We start from the raw sequence: 18,787 nt of genomic DNA on the forward strand, positions 1-18,787 counted from the left end.
ATAACATCACATGCTGATATGATCATCACACGCTTCAAATTAATTTTTTCTAAAGTATTCTTGGAGTCACATTGACCAATCTTTTCTACTATTTTCCGAAAATCCACTCACTTTTCCCGATTCCATACATATTTTGGAAACTGAAAGCAAATATAAAAAACAAAGCACGCTGCAGTTGATATTTACATGGATGTTTGCATTCCACAATGAGTACCAAGGGGAGAAAGAGAGAGAGAAGGGAGCTGAAGCACTCCAACTGGGTTTGTCGAAGCCTTCAAAAGCTCCCTTCATATAAAAGGTGGGACGAAGAGATCGAACTAAACCCACCAAAGAAAATAAACAAAACGAAATCCCAGCGTTAAAATTAACTTCAAAATGATCTAAGGATCGGTTCATGTTAAATGAGTGATTTCCACACGTCATTTTTCTTTCGTCTGCACACATTTAGACTTAAACGACAAAAATAAAAATAAAATGTAGAACGAGAAAATGTGTGCGTAAATCGCTTCCCCGCTCTAAATGTTCTGTCAGAAAGGTCTGAACCTCTTGGAGCCAACAGATGGAGGACTAATCTGAGGAACCGTGAAGCCGTCATCCATCCACATTCTGTTGCTGGCTTTCATGTTTGTACCCTCCTTTGTCTCTTCGAAGCCAACGAACCCACCGCCCATCTGTGAATATTGATACGGAGGTGCTTGTGATGCCTGTGGGACCCATATCCCCATATTTTCCGACGAGAAAGAGTTCAGATTGCTTTCCGGATAGGTTTCCGAAAACGACAGCATCATATCATTGTCGACCTGCCATAACCAATAAAACAAAATGCAAAATGTCAGATCCAGCAGACTAATTAACTAATTGATGACAGATTAACAAAACTCAAAGGAGAAGTGATTTCTGCAAACTCATTCTCTCTTATCGTTGTTAGTATGAAATAAATCAAACGAGAATCAAGAGACTTGAAACAAACAGAAGTGTGCAGAAATCATTTTCCAACCCGTATTTGGAAATTTCAAGAACAAATAGGGAAGAACGAGATCAATCAATGCAAACCTTAGAGAAACCAAACGGGGCATTAGAAAAATCAAGAAAATCCTCAACATGCCAGCCCGGAAGCGTCTCTATCAAGTACTCGGATATGGTACTAGTCGCACCCACCAAATTTCCACCGCCTTTGTCGATTGCAGCGGTTGAAGTTGAATTCTTGACAGAAATAGGAGGTGGGTTTGGATTTGAAATTGCAGGGGAGGCGGCGGAAACAGATTTCTTGGTTGAAGGTTGATGCTTTTTGAGATCGGTAGAGGCGGTTTCAGAACTAGCAGTTGCTACAGTTGGCCGCGGCTGCGAAGATTTGTAGAGGGCGGAGGTGGCGGAGAGCTTAATACCTGTAAGAAGATATCGGTTGTGCTTCCGGGTGTGCTCGTTGGCGTTGTGAATTGGAAGGTCGCACTCTCTGCACAGAATCGCTCTGTCCTGCTGGCAAAACAAGAAGGCTCTTCTCTCCTGTAGATGAAGATTAAGAAACCCAAATCAGAAAATCGAGCGACCATTGTTTAGAGGGTAGAGCCGTAGAGGGAGGATATATACAGTAGCAATCGAGCGCTAACAAGTCAGTAAGTTAATATATACCTGACAGATATCGCAGACGGGGAACTCCTTAGACGAGGGGTGGACGAGAGAGAAACGGTGGTGCTTGGAAGCGAGCTTATTGGCGTGGTGGACACGGTGGTCGCAGGCGTCGCAGAGGGCGGCCTCGTCGGCAGTGCAGAACACCGAAGCGTCGTCCTTGTTACACACATCACACTGGATCTTCATCAGTTTTGAACTTCCAGAACAGAAAGAGAAGCTAAATCTAAGGGAAATAGGTAAAGAGGAAAAGGAGGCAGTAGGAGTGGACGTTCTTTAAAGAAAGCAGAGGACACTTAAAAGAGAACAAATATGAGGAGAGTAAAAAGTACCGGCGAGTAATAAAATATCGACAGGGATAATGGGAAATCTTGGGGAACTATTTATGGTCCTTTCTCTCTCTAACTTTAACAGAGCGAGAATGGTGGAGTGAGCGAGTAAAAGGAAGATGCTGAGAGGTTAGAAGGGTTGGGAGGTGGTTGCTTTATTAAATGGTTTTGGTCAGTGAATATTTAACAAATTACAGTTGCCCAATTTAGCTGTGAAGTGAGAGTGGGATAAAAGCTCCATATAATTTGGGGTTCGTTTGCTTCCTACTTTTAGGTTCCGGTTTAATTGTTTTTCATTTCCGGCTTTGGTAATTGGTTCGTCTTTTGGGCAAGCGTGTGTGTGCGAGGAAGTGACGAAGTCGGGGTAGGGTTAGGGTTAGGGTTATGGCAAAGACCAATGCTAATGTGACTAATGTGATATTGTTTCAAAACTAATATGGCAAAATTAAAATACGTAGTAACTTGTGATACTATGTGCCACTATTACATTGACATTTCTGTTTTGTATGTGTTTTTTACGTACACGAGATCATTTTTATACGATCGAGTATGATTAAAACTATAAAATTTCAAATTTTTGTGTAAATCGCTGAATGAATCACGTCATCATGTTGTTGTACTCAAAATTTTTTTTCTCCCAACAATGGTGCAATTTTCTACTTTTACTTCTTTCTCAAATTGCTCTTAATCAATCAATAAATAATTGGTTCATCGTGAATTCCAAGTTGAGTAATCACATTTTAGTTTTTATTTAGTCTTTTGATTATAGTAGTTATATGGGACCACCTTATTATACCCATGCTGGCTCGACATTGCATCTGATATCATGTGATCTCCAAATCTTGGAGGAGGGCTTTGTTTATCTGAGCAAGACCTCGAACCTGCTAACATTGCTAGCTATTACTTTCTCACCACTCCAACAATAACAATTAAACATTATCTTATTAAGTAGAGTCGGCTATATGAATCTTATAACGTTTATGCATTCAATTTTTCGTCAATTCTGCTATTAGCTCAAGTACTACTACCCCGCCACTCCACACACTAAAAAAATTAAACGTGGAAATTCATTTAAATTCATCGAAGACTGAATATTAACATGAAATACATACATAGATACATTGTGGTGGTGTGACAACACAAGATCGAGAAGATATCATGTGATCTTACGTCTTCTTCTTCTTATGTCTTTGGTTATTCGAAAAGGAATAAGGATCTTTCATATATATAGTTCATACCCTTATATAATTGATTGCGAAAGTGACCAAATTGAATGTGCTTTTCCTTTGAGGTTGGCATGCATGGAATATATATGGACAGAATAAGCTCAGACATGAATATTAAACTACTGATTGATAGCACTCTTCAATAAGATTGTGTTGGGTGTATAGATACTAATATCTAGTTAGATAAGATCACTAAAATCACTGAAGTTCCTATTAACTAAAAACAATTTCAACTATTTTAAAAACGGTTCAAAATGAGCACTTATTGTGGTGCTACAATATTATTTTATTGTGAAGCACTAAACAATAGAGGTCCATTCCATTATGAAAGCTAACAACTTTTTAGTAAATTGATTATATTTTTTTAATACATACGATATTATATATATATTAAGGGATTGATGAATAAGCTAAAATTCACAATGAACTAACCATAATAATTTAGTTCGAATTCGTTTTTTGAAGAAAATCAAACTTAAAACTTCTCACTTAAGTACAAGTGAAAATGAATAAACACCAAACTATAGCGCAAAGTAAATAAAAATAAAACATGGCAAACATCCACTCTAAAAGATTTTTTATGGTTAAAAAGAGGAGGAGGGTCGGATTACATATTTAAATGAAATACAATATTATTAGCCTATTAGGGTTCTGGTAAGTGGAGTATTATACAAAACATATTTTATATTGCCACCAGATCTAGATTATTGTTGAAGTTTCGAGCAATAAGCGAATCTCGAATCCTCTATTATTATTTTTTTATCGGGAATTAAGGATCATGGGACCGCTTCGCTCTTTAAAATTGGGGGATGGGGTGGCTTCAACTTTGTATCTGTGAAATCATGGACGTCTTTATGGTAGGCATGGAAAAGTAGGCCAGACTCTGCCTTGAGTCTCGGCTGTCTCGACGGTTGTATTTTGTGTATATGTACATAACGAAGACATCCCCATGCATGTTGCTATCGCCCTTTTCTGGGGGCTAGTACGACTGCTGAAAGCTATTTCTGCACCGCCGACGAACCTTGACCTAACTTTTATCAAGCACCGAACTCGTCCTAATACTGTGCCAGCCCCAATAACTACAATTTGGTTAATTTTGCTTTTTCATTTGGATACAATTCTATGCATCCTTTTCCCCGGAGGTTTTTTATATAGGAACATTTGATCTTTAATTTTATACAATATTTTCTTCGAATGGCAGTATGGGCAGATACCTGAGAACCCAGTTTACCCTTTGATATTCTAACACCACGAAGAAAATTGAAATTTTTAACTCTAAAACTTGGTAATAAGTCTAAGGGAGTGACCCAACTTACCCTAACCATAGATTAGCCCTAATACACACATGCAAAATCTCATAGTTTTTCGACATGAAAACAACAATTTACATCCTCACACATTATAGATGACAATTTGCCTATAAAAATATGAACATGATTATTGATTAATTACTACTTAATGAATAACTTAGTAGCAAAAGTACATATTCTTTTGGCAAAATTTATATGAAATTCAACTCGTTAAAGTTTGACGGTAAGATATGGTACTTATGACGAGAGGGAATCGGTCACCCAGCAGCATCCTACCTATTTGGGACAAGGAACGATATTCTTTATGTTTTTTTCTGGAAGAATATGAAGCTTTAGAGGTCTTGAGAATTTGGAGGTTTTGTGCAAAATTTAGATGGAGGCCCTTCATTTTTTAATACTGTATTTTTTTTGTTATTTTTTTTTCAATTTGTATCTATAAAATTTAAATACTACAAATTAGAGCACAACTTTGAGTGGACAAGAGTGTTTCCTGTCTTGAAAGGTCTTCAGTTCGAAATATGTTGCATGGTTTTTTGTGTAAAACTTATCAACTTTTTAAGTTAATAAATTTGCAAAACTTAAAAATAGCAAAGTAGTTCTACAATTTTTTTTTCAATTTGTATCTATAAAATTTAAATACTACAAATTAGAGCACCACTTTGAGTGGATAAGAGTGTTTCCTGTCTTGAAAGGTCTTCAGTTCAAAATATGTTGCATGGTTTTTTGTGTAAAACTTATCAACTTTTTAAGTTAATAAATTTGCAAAACTTAAAAAAATAGCAAAATAGTTCTACAAGAACTCGGGCCATGTACAAGAAGATTGAAGGCCTACACCACTAGAGATGGTGTGGTGATTATTATTATCTTACACATTTAAGTCTATAATAGGTATTTGTTTACATGTAAAGAAACTTTGGGGGCCCTATGAGGTGGCACATTTTCACACTCTCAGGGCCGGCTCTGTCTATGAGTTTCTAAAAAAAAATATTATTATTATTATTCTATGATTATTAGTTTGATAATTAAAGTATATAGTGTTTATTGTATAATAGATTATTTGAAAATATCTATCTAATCAAGTAGACTGGAACCCCTTGACAAAGACCTAGCTACATATTAACGCATACTAGCTGGTGGTGGAGTAGAGATTTAAACACAAAACATCGAACGTAGGAATAAATATATTTCACTATTTCAACTCTAGTCTAAAATCCTAGCAAGTAAAAACCAACTTATTAAGAGAGATGGGGATATACTTTTGAGGGAGTCCTTAGCATTTTTCTATAGAGATTCATTATCCATTTTCTGGATTTCACAGTGATCATTGTGCAATTGAAAGTTTAAACATTAGAGTTGAAGATAATATAATTAGAGGGAGACTTCACTTCTGCTTAAAATACGTAGTGATCTATTATAAATTATTATGTAAAGATCATCTTTACAAAAAATCAATTACAATTAAGATTGTTGAGTCATCAAACTATATAAAATATTAAAAACATATTGACAGATTTGATAAAAGTATTATGAACCGTCAATCTATTTGCTACAATTGAATGACTAAATCATCTTAGATTTAGTTGATTTTTTGCATAAATGATCTTCACATAGTGATGTATAATATGAACGGTCCGATTATAAGCACGAAATTTTGTGTAAATCACAAAGTATTTTGAGGAAGAATTCCTCCTAAACTTTAAAGAGCCAAACTCTTCTTATAGAATTAAAACTGTAGCACTTGTCAAATAAATAACTGGTGCCACGAAACTTATTGCATGCTTTGTGATATCATTTGCACGTATTAACCTCTGATCAGAGTTTATTCACGTTTGTGCTCAAACCCACATCGGTTATGTGAATGTGATCATTTAAATGCTGTTATAACTCAGATCAGAAAGAAAAAAAAAAACAAACTATACCAGAATTAAATAATCTTGAAGGGACAAAGAAGGATCAAAAGATAGGTCTTGTAAATATTTTGTATTAGGGTTTGATTCCAATACGTTTCATTTGGACGAGAATTTTGAAGAACAGGATGTGCTCAGGCTGGAAATATATAATTCCCCATGCATTATATTTGTGTCTATATATTATATATGTATACATGTCATGTGTATATAAATATCAGGAAGTTAACATATTTATTACAGGTATGTTGCAGCATAAGCTGGACATATGCGCTAGCTGTGCACTGTGTGAGGATAATTTTCTTATATGGCTTGAATCTTTAATATTATTGTCTTCATTATTTGTGTTTACTATTTTGAAAGGATAGTCACTCGTTGTTACTAAAACTGAGAAAAAAAACTCAGAAACGAAATAAAGGAGGAAAGTGAAGAAAAAACAGATGTAGAAATAAAAAACAATAAACAAATAGTATTTACTACGATGCATATATACAATAATTTACTTGCCAGTTTAACAAAAATTTAAAATTTCTTATAGCGAAGCTCTAATAGTAGTGACGATACCTAAACTAATTAATTGATGATGGTCATTGATAATATAAGCAAAGGACTCGAATAGCTTTGGCAAAGGTTTTCCCTCAGGACTGAGGACAGAATGAAGGGATTTCTCCCGGGGGCACAAGGGTTAGCCTGTCTTTTTGTCCCAAATGTATAGAAATTTAAATAATAATAAAAGAATTAAAATGGATTTTTAATTAAATAAAATTTTTTTTTTAAAAAAACAAAAAAGTAAAAGTAGAGAGTGACAAAAAGAAAGAGGACGAGTAAAACTATTGTTACATATGGATGGATGAAAAAAAATAGTTTTTATTAGCAAAATTACTTTAATGCCTGTAATTTTTTTAATATTTTCTTTTAATTATGCATAAAATAATATGACACTATTTTCATTATTTTTTTTTTGTTGATAATCAAATTTTTATTAATAGATAGCAAAAATATAAGTATATTTTTACTCCTCATATAACAACTAAATTTTCTGTAGCAAAACTCAAGTTGGATGGTTTCCAGAAAAAAATTGGATTTGTTATCCCAAGTTCAACTCCTGGCAACAGAAAATTTTGTTTTACATTAAAATTATTTTTATTTTTAGAATTCAGCTACCGGAATCATCAAGTAGCGTACTTCTATTAAAAAAAAAACATGAAAACAGGATTCAAGATTTGCCATGATGGATAGGCTCTTTCTCTATAAGCTTCCGGTTTGGAAAACGAGATAGAAAAGCTTTGTTGCGCCTTTTTGAAAGACCCCAATTTTTTTTTCTTTCTGTTTTTCAACAATTGAGATTTTAGATTCGAATCTTCCATTTAGATTAGATTAGTATATCCTTAAATCAAAGAAAAACAAACTGTGGTCCTATTGATTTATGAGTTCGAATAGAAAAACAATAAGCAGAAAGTAAATATGTTGTCAAATTACAGACCACCTTCTTCAACGACAATTGTATACAACAGAAGAGAAGTGGCTTCAACTAGCGAAACCCAGAAGCTGCAGGAAAAATTAGCACCTTCTGAATACTGTACCGTTCTTGGCACCTCCGCTATCATTCACAATCGGTGCTCTTTGCCTTCAGCTATTGGGGGATGCTTTCCAAATACTGCTTCACGCGTGTTTGGTTCATCTCAAATATGAATGGCTTTCCCCGTATCTGCGCAAGATTCATCATTTACAGAATATCGTTTAGTTAAATATGATGCGATCAAGCTACCCGAAACATGTGTTATGTGAACTAGAGTGTAATTCTAGTGTTTGGCTTGAGATTATTACGGCAGGAAAACCCCAATCTATTTGAAACACCATGGTCTATCAATGACTTAGGATGACGTACACAATGTATTGAGCATTTTGATCACCAACCCAAAAATTTGACGAGTATAAAAACGAATTTTGAGGTATGACAATCAAGACTTATGCACAGCCTCACAGAGACATTGCACAATAAACAGCTAAGAAATTCAAAGAAAAATGAAGTTTTAGCAAACAAAATTGTAAGAACATACCTCAATCAAGCAACTTGAACTGAGGCTTAGACTCTGTCCAGGGGCTACTTCCTTGCTATTTACCGAGATTGAACACTTCCCAAGATTTTTCAGATGGAAGGATCCATCTTTATCCATATTTATCATTGCCTAACAAACATATTAAAATTAAATAATTTTTTGGGTTTAGCAAGAAGACGTAAACAGCATAATCAGAAGACACCTAAGTTCAGGCCTGTCATTGCTATCGCGATTTAATGAGCTAAATCCTAAATGTCTTGAGGGATTTCTTTCTACCACATCATTGAGAACACTACTTAGAACAAACTGTCCCCACTCCTTATCCGGCATGTATGTATAATCTTTATTTCCAAACTTTTGGAAGGAAAGAAAAAAGCTAGTAATTGCATCACTGGTATGGTGAATATGTTAAGGTGGTCAACAATAATATTACCTGTTTCCGAGAGATCTTATTACCACGCCCGTCTCTTCCCAAGTCAATGTCAACAACAGCATCGTCTGTTGCTCTACCCAATAGAACCTGCAGATATAGATGGCTATTCATTCACATAATCAACCCATGTCTGACATAGACTTATTGCACCATCAATTTTCAATTCTTCTTTTCGACTAAGTCTGCACATCATAGCAAAACCTAGATGGATCCTTAATATTCCTTATGACAGTGATTAAGTTATACACATAACTCTTGCTCCATAATTACATCACTTCCAAATGCAGCTATGGGGTGAAAGCCTCCCAACCCCAGGTAGCAGGAAAAGAGAAAAGAAGGGTCCATATGGCAATCGAAATACCTCGGGCTTCTTAATGTAATGCTTAGAATGACGTCCATACAAAATGGCAAAAGCTCCATGAGATGCAATGGCTCTTCGCAAATATGAATAAGCACACTGCTCCAGCCTTATGATTCTCCTCTTAGCATCCTCATTCTGATATTTTGAGACTGCACATAGAGAACAGCATTAAATTACAATTTATAAGGCATATTGATGCAGTGAACCTACATCACATATGATGCAATCGCTTTACAGAAAATATTAGTTCCGTGATTAGGAATGTTCTATTTCAAAACATATCATTTAGTATGAATGCCGTATCATCTGTCAGTTAAGCATGAATGCCGCACAATAAACACACTCATTACATTAATGCACACCATTTATCACAGGATTTGATAGGCAGAAGAAGGGAAGTACCGATAAGGTTACATTAATGCATGCCATTTTAGAGGATTTGATTGGCAGAAGAGAAGTACGGATAAGTCTGTATAAAGAAAATAAGTAATGAGCTGGTCATTAGATGCATAATAGTTTGACCGAGTATTACCTTCCTCACTAGAACACAAATCCTGGTCATCTGGGTCCAAATCCATATCAAGTACCTGCAGGTGGAACAAAAGTCAATGAAACTATAAGATGAATTAAGAAATTGATAAGCAAAGCAAATCTATCAACACTATGATTTTCATTTTAGCACTAACCATTGCCTCTATATCCGAATAACATGGTATATCATCATCGCTCTCAAAAAGCCCCAGTTGATCCGATGTATCGGGATTTAATTGTGGTTCAGCAATATACATGGGCATCCCTTCTGTATGTAATGATATATCATCTCTAATTGTAGCTGATGGATCAAGCTCCTTTTTAATGACACCAGAATCTGGGTTCTCCACATGAAACTCAGTTGAGTTATAACTGAGACGCTTTTCCGATATACTTTCTTTAGTGTCTTCCTTCAGTATTCCAGGTAGAACACTTGTACTTGGATTGGCTGAATCAATTTGGCCCAGACCTTCACCAACATGACCTGCATTCTTAGATGCCACCTCACTGGGGACATCAGACAGCTCAAATTTCACCCCGAAATTACCTAGTGGAGATTTTCGACCCCTTTCTTGTAAGAAATGTGATCCTTTAATCTGAGAGGTACTATGCGGTTCTCCAAAAAAATTTCGCTCTTTATGCATAAAGCACAGTCCTGTGTCATTATTTCTCTTATTAACAGGGAAATCACTAGTGGACAAAAATATTGGCTTATTCCCTTCAGAAGTCGATGAACGATTTGGTAGAAAAATATCACCATTGCATGGGATTTCTGGGTCCTCGGTGTTTAATGTGCAGCAGATAAATCCATCCCTTAATTCAGGATTTTGATAGTTCGAAGCTGTTGAAGATGATAGCATCGGAGTGTCTGAATGGCAGACTATGTGTTCATCAGCATTTGGGGATCCTCTATTGTCATCTACCACTCCAGGATACGTACTAGATGGGTTCATGGAGTCCATAACTGGAGCTACAGATGTTTCTGGCTCAGTTTTGACGATTGTCTGTTCATGAAGAAGATCATCTTTCGGTGAACTCAACAAAAGGGAGCTCAGGCCATCATAGTAAGACTTATCAATCACATCTTTTCCATCAGCAGTCACAAGCATGAGCTCCTCATTCGTAAAGTTTAAAAGTGAATTGGACAATTCTGCCAAATAACCTTCAGTACAAACAGGAGCTGCAGAACTCTGGAAATCACAGCATGGCATTTCAGTGGCCACCTCCATCCCAATATGAGCATCATTCTCTGTTGTTCTTGCCTTGTTAGCATCAATATTTTCATGAAGTTCAAAAGAATCACCGGTGCATATATCATTTTCTCTAAGATCAACATCAACCGGCATAGCTGGAAGTGGAGATGAATACTCCAAGTTGTTAAACAATGCACCACTGTCTGAAACAGGTGAATTAAAGGCCTTGTTCCCTTCAAACTCCGTGAACATGTTTCCCTCGTTGCCAGTAATTTGATCAAGTGTAAACGGAGGTTTCATTCCTAAGTCATCGGCATTGAACAGGCTGCAATCTGGCAATCCCTCTGGATGATTGAATTCATCCACCTCAGATTCATTCCATGTCATAATATCTTCATGTATATTACCTTGTTCCATATGAAAATCATTCCCATCTGGGTTCTGGAGCATATGAAAAGTATCATCAGTGCCGACATCCATCAGATTTTGCATTGCATCCATATCTGATGTCTCAAGGCCAAAAGGGGCTGAGATTGGATCTCCATTCATGCAATTTCCGTAAAGAGGCTCATCTCCATTTCCATCGTAGTTGTTATTACTGGGTGCAACAAGAAAATTAAGGCCCATGGAATTAAACGGCTCGTTGCAAATCCTTTTACGCATTGCATAGTAACTACTACGAACACTTTCAGCTTTTCTCTTCCCGGATTCACATTTTTTTCCTTTTGAATTTCCTGCCCTGTCAAATGGAACAGTTGTTGTGGAACTCTCAAACTCAATCATGCGAGAAGAAGCATCTTCAGAAACTACTGGATCATACAGGAGAGAATACCACCGATCTTGCAGTTCACAAAAAGTAAATCTTCGAGAAAAATGCACTGCACCTTTAGCAAGTGACTCCAAGGAAGCACCATCCTGCAAACAGAGCAAAAGAGTACCAAGTCCAAATATAACTTTCGAGAGATAAGCTTTCCTTGTATGACAAATATAATTACAAAATCAAAACCGGCATTCTGAAAATGACCAAATCCTAATTTATTTCCAAAAGGGGAACCCGGGTAGTTCCCCTCCGACGCAACACACTTAATAGAGGTGAATACTTGTTAATTCGACAAAGATACAGCCTACCTCAGCAGGAAAACCAGCAGTGACAATTGTACTATCACACAGAACAACATAATTTCAACTGTATTCACCTTCAATTGTATCTAGCATTTGTCCAATTTATCGATTCTGTTTCAATAATTTCAATCTTAAATACGAGGATAGCTAAACCCATAACATATTCAAGAAACATAAACCCGAAATCCATTGTTCAAACAATTCTAATTCATAACACACTACAACCCCAATAATTTGAAAACCCAAAAAAGAAACAAACATCATATGTATAACGAAAACAAATTACCAGAAAAATCCAGGTTAATAATACACTACGAGGATGCATGACATCAGATTTTCCGAAAAAAGGGAGGAAATTTAGAGCCGAATTTGTACCTCAACGGCTTTCTTGAGCAGAATATCATCCGCGGGAATCCACTGAGAGAACGGAGCGAAAGCACCCATGGTGTCCGCCACCTCCCTCTCTCTCTCTCTCTCTCTCTCTCTCTCTCTCTCTATAGAGCGTGCTTGTTCACGGAAGCATGGAAAAAGCTTGAAGAAAGGGGAAATTACAAAAATAGGCGGAGGGAAGAAGGCTTTCGTGGCGGCTGGAGGGGTTTTTGAGGGAAACACAACATACAAGGAAAGGATTTTACAGAGGTTTTGTGAAACGTGTACGGCGGCGAATTGAGCGGTGGGGGCACGGCGCCGGGGTCTCAGGTGACTGAGATTTTAAAGAGGCGGGGTTTAGGGGTTTAGTTGCGTGGGGCATTAGGGCACGTGCCAACCCACTCAGTCGTCTCTCTCTCTCTCTCTCTCTCTCGTGTCGTGCAGGTGAGAGAGTATCTCAGTGCTTACGGTTTACTGGGAATTAAGGAAAAGGATCGGAAGGGATCTTCAGAGATCCCGTGATTTCACAAGTTCATCGTCAATTGTGGGTTAAAAAATTATTTTAAAATTTAAAATTTAAAAATAAACATAAATATTATTTATTAAAACTGTCCGTACGATATACAATAAACAGATGAAATTACGGATTCCTAAGAAAATCCTTTTACATGTTTACTGGACTTGTAACCGGACTCCTATGCCCTTGGTTGACCGTTGACTCAAGAGTCCCTCCTCCTCCAACGCTAAGGTGAGATTTCTCTGTGTGACGGAAAAACAGTCCGATACACAAGTGTTATAATATAATTTATTGAATTTTGTATTTTAAGTATTCAATTATTTATATATTGACATTTTGTCCATCTATCGTGTTCTCGGCAAACTAAGAATTTTTTCAGCACTAAGAAGTGTCCTTTCTTTTTTATACAATAAAAAATATAGGTTTTTTTTTTTTTTTGATTTGAAAGATTTTGCAATATTCACATGTTTAAAGAAATAGAAGACCACACTGTACCGTTTTCTAATAAATGTTAAACTTATTTGTATTGGTGCGTTTTACTTCTGGTCGAGAGATGGTATAATATAGTCTCTTAGCATAACAATAAATTTGTGCACTCAATTTTAAGTGTTGACACATTGTTGCGTGGACGGCAAACTAATTTGGTGAGTCAATTTTTGTGACTGTAATCTTTTTTATATTTTATGAGGTGAGAAAAGGAATGTCTTTTGGTATAAGAAAGAATAATGGTGAAGTGACCAAATTTGTTACCAAAAGCTATGATGGAGAAAAAGAAAGTTGTGAACTGAAAAAAGAAGTACAGCAAATCCAGTAAGTTTCAATTTTGATGGGTGTCAACACTCCCAAAAAGGGCTTGTGGTGCTTTTCTTATGATTTAAGTTCAATTTTACTTTTGGCTTCTTTCTTGAAAATGACAAGGTTGTTAATAGTGTTATTTCGTGTTTATTTAAGCTTTAATACTTAAAAAATTAAGATCAGGTCAAATACGGTAGCTAGTTAATCTTATACGCTCTTTTTTTTTGTCTCTTTCCCATTATTTCAATACCTAAAACATTAAAAATCAAATCAACTAGGGCTACTCGGTCTAAGTTCAAATTTTCCGCACCGAAAGCCCTTTGTGGCTTATTTGTGATTTATTTATTGAACTGACATGCATTCTTTTGACTTAATTTATCCTTAGTGTGGTTTTTTTATTAAGGAGATAAGTAGTGCAGAAGATTTGAACATGGTCTCAATACCCATTCTTTCTTACATTTTTTATTTATTTATAAATTTCTCAATTAAATAAACAAGCATATTAATCTTGAATTCCTCTCAAAAAGGAAGAGAAAAAGGAAATTGAATCCACCAAACATGATTTACGTGGACCGTCATGTTCAGAAGAAGTTTAAGAGGCCCTGTGTTATATTACATTACCCGAATTTCATGGCTAATCTGCTAAAAATGGCGGTTACATAATGGGCCTCGACAACTGAGGCAATGGCCCAAGTGGTTCATTGGGCTACGTCCTTACACTAACTGACCCGAGCTTAACATGCTTTGATGGGTCTGTTGTCGTTTCCTACAACAGAAAATCCCTAAGGAAACGGAAGGGGATCCTCACCGGATCATTTCCTCCTAATCCATCAAATTAATAAATTCGTGCTATTAAAGTTTAATTAAACGATTATAAATAAGGGTTCACTTAAAAAGTTATAATAAGTTCTACCGTTGAATCAAATTTTAATAATACGAATTCCCTAATTTGGTGGATTAGGAGTAAAGAATCTAGAGAGGATCCCTTTCCAAAGGAAATACAAAAGAATTTCATCTGAAACGAATAAATGCATCACACAAATTTCAAATCCACAAACAAGATTTTAAGATTAACCAATTTTTTTGCAAAATTACTCACAAAACCACAGAAACCACTGCAGTTAATGGCCGATTTCCAAACTCCACATGCAATTACTTTCTGTTAACACATTATCTCATATCGTATGAAATTAAATTAATTCATTGATAAAAAAATTTAAAATTATATAAAATCAACGCACCTAAGTGGCGTATGTTCGCTGGAACGGGCTATTTTCCGCATTGAGCTGCAAAAACAAAAACAAAAATTCCAAAAAATGAGCTGAAAGATGAAAATAAAAATTTGAAAAGAGAGAGCGCAACGATTACGTCTTTGAATTGAAAGAGGCCGAGATTGCCGACGTAGGAGATGGCGTGGCGAGACGACTCGATCGGAATGATGAGTTGCACCAACTGCATTGGCTATGACCGCAGCAAATCCATCATTGGACAAGAACGACATCCTCCTCCCGCCGCTTCCGTCGTCCCCATCTTCCCGACATATTTTCACGAATCTATTTTTCTCGCCGATTTCATCCTGGTTTGGTAGTGAGGTGCTTCTAAAAAAAAAAAAAAGGGTTAAAATAAAAAAGCTATGTTTGGTAAACATTCAACTTCAGCTTTTTTTTTTTTTCACAGTTTTGGGTGAAAAAACTGTGAAAAAAAAAGCCAAAAACACAAAGCTGCAAAACCCAGCTTTGAAAAACCAAATTTTTTTGCTTCCCTAGCTTATGCGCAAACCGATTTCGCAAGAGGCGCTGAGGCCTTTAATGAAATTTTCCATTACCCAAAATGGCCTTTAGCAATTAAATAAATTATACATTATACCCGTCGACTTCATCGCCGACCCCGCCACATCTCTCTTCCGTCTTTTCTGACCTTGAGCTTTTTCGGATTTCTGGGACAGGAGCGGCTGGAGGTTTGTTGGATTTCTGGGTTTTGTCAAAATTCGGAGCCTTTTCGTCGGATATATGGGCTTTGTCAAAATCTAGGTTGCACAAAGAATGCTAGATTTGCACCCTTCTGCTTAACACCCAAAATCTCAACGGGAAAGCCTCAACGCCTAAGCCGCTAACTAACACCAACGGTAAGTCTTGAAATCGAAGTTCATCCATCTTCTGCAAGTGAAGACGAAAGGCCACTTGGGTTGGACCCAGAAGGAGCTGAGGACATGCTGAAAGCTCCAAAACAAGGGCGGCGAGTGGAAGACGACCAAGTGGTGGTAGTTGTGGGCAATAATGATGACGATGAAGCCTCTAACATGGAGGGAACTCTCACACAACTTATCCCAAATCTCTATCAAGAGAGCAGGGATTGTGTTTGAGGGATTACGATTGGTGTTGCTGCGGTGGTGGTCTTCGATAAGGCAATGGAATTTGTCGGCGACCCAGCCTTCCTTAGGATATGGCAGAGAGAGACAGAGAGATAAGGATGAGAGAGGGAGTGGGCGGCGGAAGAGGAAAGAGAATACAAGTTTTGCAAAATAGGAGAACCAAACCTTGAAGATAAAAAATTATGATTCCATAATAAAAGAAAAGATAAAGAGTAATAGTTGTACAGTAAATAGATATTATAAATGTTGGATTATATGTTGAATGTTGGATTATGATTTATTGTTAAACGTTGTATTATATATTTAAGATAAAATTTATAAATATTTTTCTTTTAAAAATAAAGTATATTTAGTAATCCATCTTTATTTGTTAAGAAATTAAATTAATGGCACTTCTAGTATTATACCCTTTTTGGGCATTTCACATAGTCACAATTGTGTTACATAAAAGTTTACAAACACTATAATATTGCTTTTTTTTTTTTTTTCCAAAAGTACTTTTACAAAAAAGTTTACGAAACACTCTATTATTTTATGTCACAACTGCTTATTCTCACATCACAACATTTTTTTTTCAAAGTACAGCAATACCAAACCAGCCCTTCATCTAACGTCAAACTTTTTCTTTTTCTTATATTTCCTTTTTTCAAACCTTTTACCTTACGTTGCGGCGTCGTTGTAACCTGACGTGGCATGGGGGTTTGCCTACGATCACATACGCGCGCAGCTGAAACGCAGCGTTTCATGGAAAATCATTCGAAATGCTTGAACATACTCGTCTAATCCAATGGTTCTGTTGGAATTGTCAACGTCGTAATCACGTAGTTTTCCTCCCGCCTTTCGGATCTGCAGAAACGATTTTATTCCGTTTCGTATGGATACGTTGTATTGGGCCATGAATGTCGGGGCGGCCCAAATTCAATTAAATGACTTAAAAACCTCTTCGAAATGGGATTTTCGCATTAATTCCATTAGTACGTCCAGGCCCACTACAATTGGCTACACTTATGAATTTTAATTATTTTGGTGCTATTTTGCCGAAGAATAAAAGATATCCCCGTTTCAACGCCATTAGATTTGGGCTTAAAATAGTGAGCTTTTTCTTTGACACACGTGTATGAATTTTTTTCTTATTGTTTAGATGAATTTTGTGTCGATTATCTTATTCTGAAACTAGGCTTTTACTATCAGTTAAAAAAAAACCCCACAAAATTTCTATAAAAACAAAAAAGGAAAAAAATAACATATTTTTATGATATGTAGGATAAGAGGCTTTAAATTCAACCCAAAAGTCGAAAAAGGAATTTCATTAAACGTCTTAACATATATTTATTTGTAATGCATTACAAGATATAAAAACAGAAACTTTGAAATGGATGATGCAATACATTTCATTAACATTTGTGTCCAGTATTCGTAGTTTTTTAGTAGTGTTATTGCATTACAATTTTGACAATTGTTTGTCGAAAGTTACTATTAGAGTTTTGAAGTCCTTCATCCAAACATGTAGATAGGCGTAAAGTAAACAATTTGGCTAGACTAGCAAATCTCCGTTTGCGTGAAATTAAGTTTCGTTCTCCATAATTTAGATCAAATTAAGTCATCTCATTTTGTTAGAAAATAAAATGATAAACACACACTTCTTTTGTCATCTCATACACCATTGTTTAATACTATTCGTTGTTTTCAATGACCGGAAACAAATAGAGATGTGTAATAAGTTAAAAGACGTGTGTGAAAATTATTAAAAAGCCAAAACTGATGTTTTCATTTGGCCCCCTAAGTAGATTTACAAAAAAGTAAGTGGTGAATTGCTCGATGGCCTTATTCTTCAATTCACTACGTGCCGAAATTAAAACATTATCGCTACTAAATGAACGTGGAATATAATTTGTATTAAAGTAGATTTATAGAAATAGTACATAAATGCAAAAACGAAAGTAGTATGCCTTGAAGTCAGGGCCGGCCGGATTGAGGATCATATCATGGCAGACATTATGGCCTTCTTTAAATAAGGACAATCACAAGGATTAGCAGTAGGACCGCAAATACATATGCAGATTACAGATATATATATATATACTCACAGTCACACAGTGACTGCAACAGAAACTCTAGCAGTAGCAGTTATATATACGTAGGCAGTAGCAGACGCGGATGATACATTTTGGACCACGTTTTAGCTAAACAGCAGTTCGCATGCGGCCTGGCCGCAACCTACTCTCTAAACGCTCCGCCTAGCACTGCACACTCTATATCTAGGTATATAATCAATAATATATGTATATTAGTATGAGGATACGAAGGTAAAAGAATTCTAAATCGGTGAAAAGATAAACTTTGTAAAAGTCTTATAACTTATAAGAGATTAGCTACTTTTCATACTGTTAATTAGTTTTCCAGTGGAACTTTAACTGAATTAGACGAAATAATAAACCCTAGCCAGCTACATTTATAATACTTGATCTCATAAATACTGCTAGCCTGCTAGGGTTTTCTCCATCCACCTATAAGGATATGGAGGAGATGAACTCCATGCGCACACGGCGGAGAGCTACAACTCGATATCATGCCCATTTCGTGTCCCCTAGCTACAATGTGATCACACTTGCTTTTATGATTTTTTACAACCCTTTT

General features: G+C 36.1%; 2 protein-coding genes across 3 annotated transcripts; both read right to left on the reverse strand.

Annotated features, from left to right (window-relative positions):
- Nucleotides 1-153: 153 nt before the first annotated feature.
- LOC126601469 (B-box zinc finger protein 21-like) lies at nucleotides 154-2,085 on the reverse strand. The gene is made up of 3 exons (XM_050268178.1): nucleotides 1,630-2,085; nucleotides 1,054-1,503; nucleotides 154-800 (listed from the first exon to the last, which is right to left on the reverse strand). Exons 1-3 carry the CDS (start codon nucleotides 1,813-1,815, stop codon nucleotides 528-530), a joined length of 909 nt encoding a protein of 302 aa, XP_050124135.1. The 5' UTR covers nucleotides 1,816-2,085; the 3' UTR covers nucleotides 154-527.
- A 5,706-nt stretch (nucleotides 2,086-7,791) lies between these two features.
- On the reverse strand, nucleotides 7,792-13,001 carry LOC126605264 (uncharacterized). Of its 2 annotated transcripts, XM_050272635.1 has the most exons (7): nucleotides 12,474-12,999; nucleotides 9,939-11,891; nucleotides 9,785-9,839; nucleotides 9,253-9,401; nucleotides 8,892-8,978; nucleotides 8,459-8,587; nucleotides 7,792-8,106 (listed from the first exon to the last, which is right to left on the reverse strand). In XM_050272635.1, exons 1-7 carry the CDS (start codon nucleotides 12,540-12,542, stop codon nucleotides 8,032-8,034), a joined length of 2,517 nt encoding a protein of 838 aa, XP_050128592.1. In that variant the 5' UTR covers nucleotides 12,543-12,999; the 3' UTR covers nucleotides 7,792-8,031. The 2 variants fall into 2 exon arrangements, with proteins under 2 accessions (XP_050128592.1, XP_050128593.1); XM_050272636.1 differs by lacking the exon at nucleotides 8,459-8,587 and having other exon boundaries at nucleotides 12,474-13,001.
- Nucleotides 13,002-18,787: the final 5,786 nt, after the last annotated feature.

This window comes from Malus sylvestris, chromosome 15, assembly GCF_916048215.2.
Source record: "Malus sylvestris chromosome 15, drMalSylv7.2, whole genome shotgun sequence".
NCBI classification, from domain to species: domain Eukaryota; kingdom Viridiplantae; phylum Streptophyta; class Magnoliopsida; order Rosales; family Rosaceae; genus Malus; species Malus sylvestris.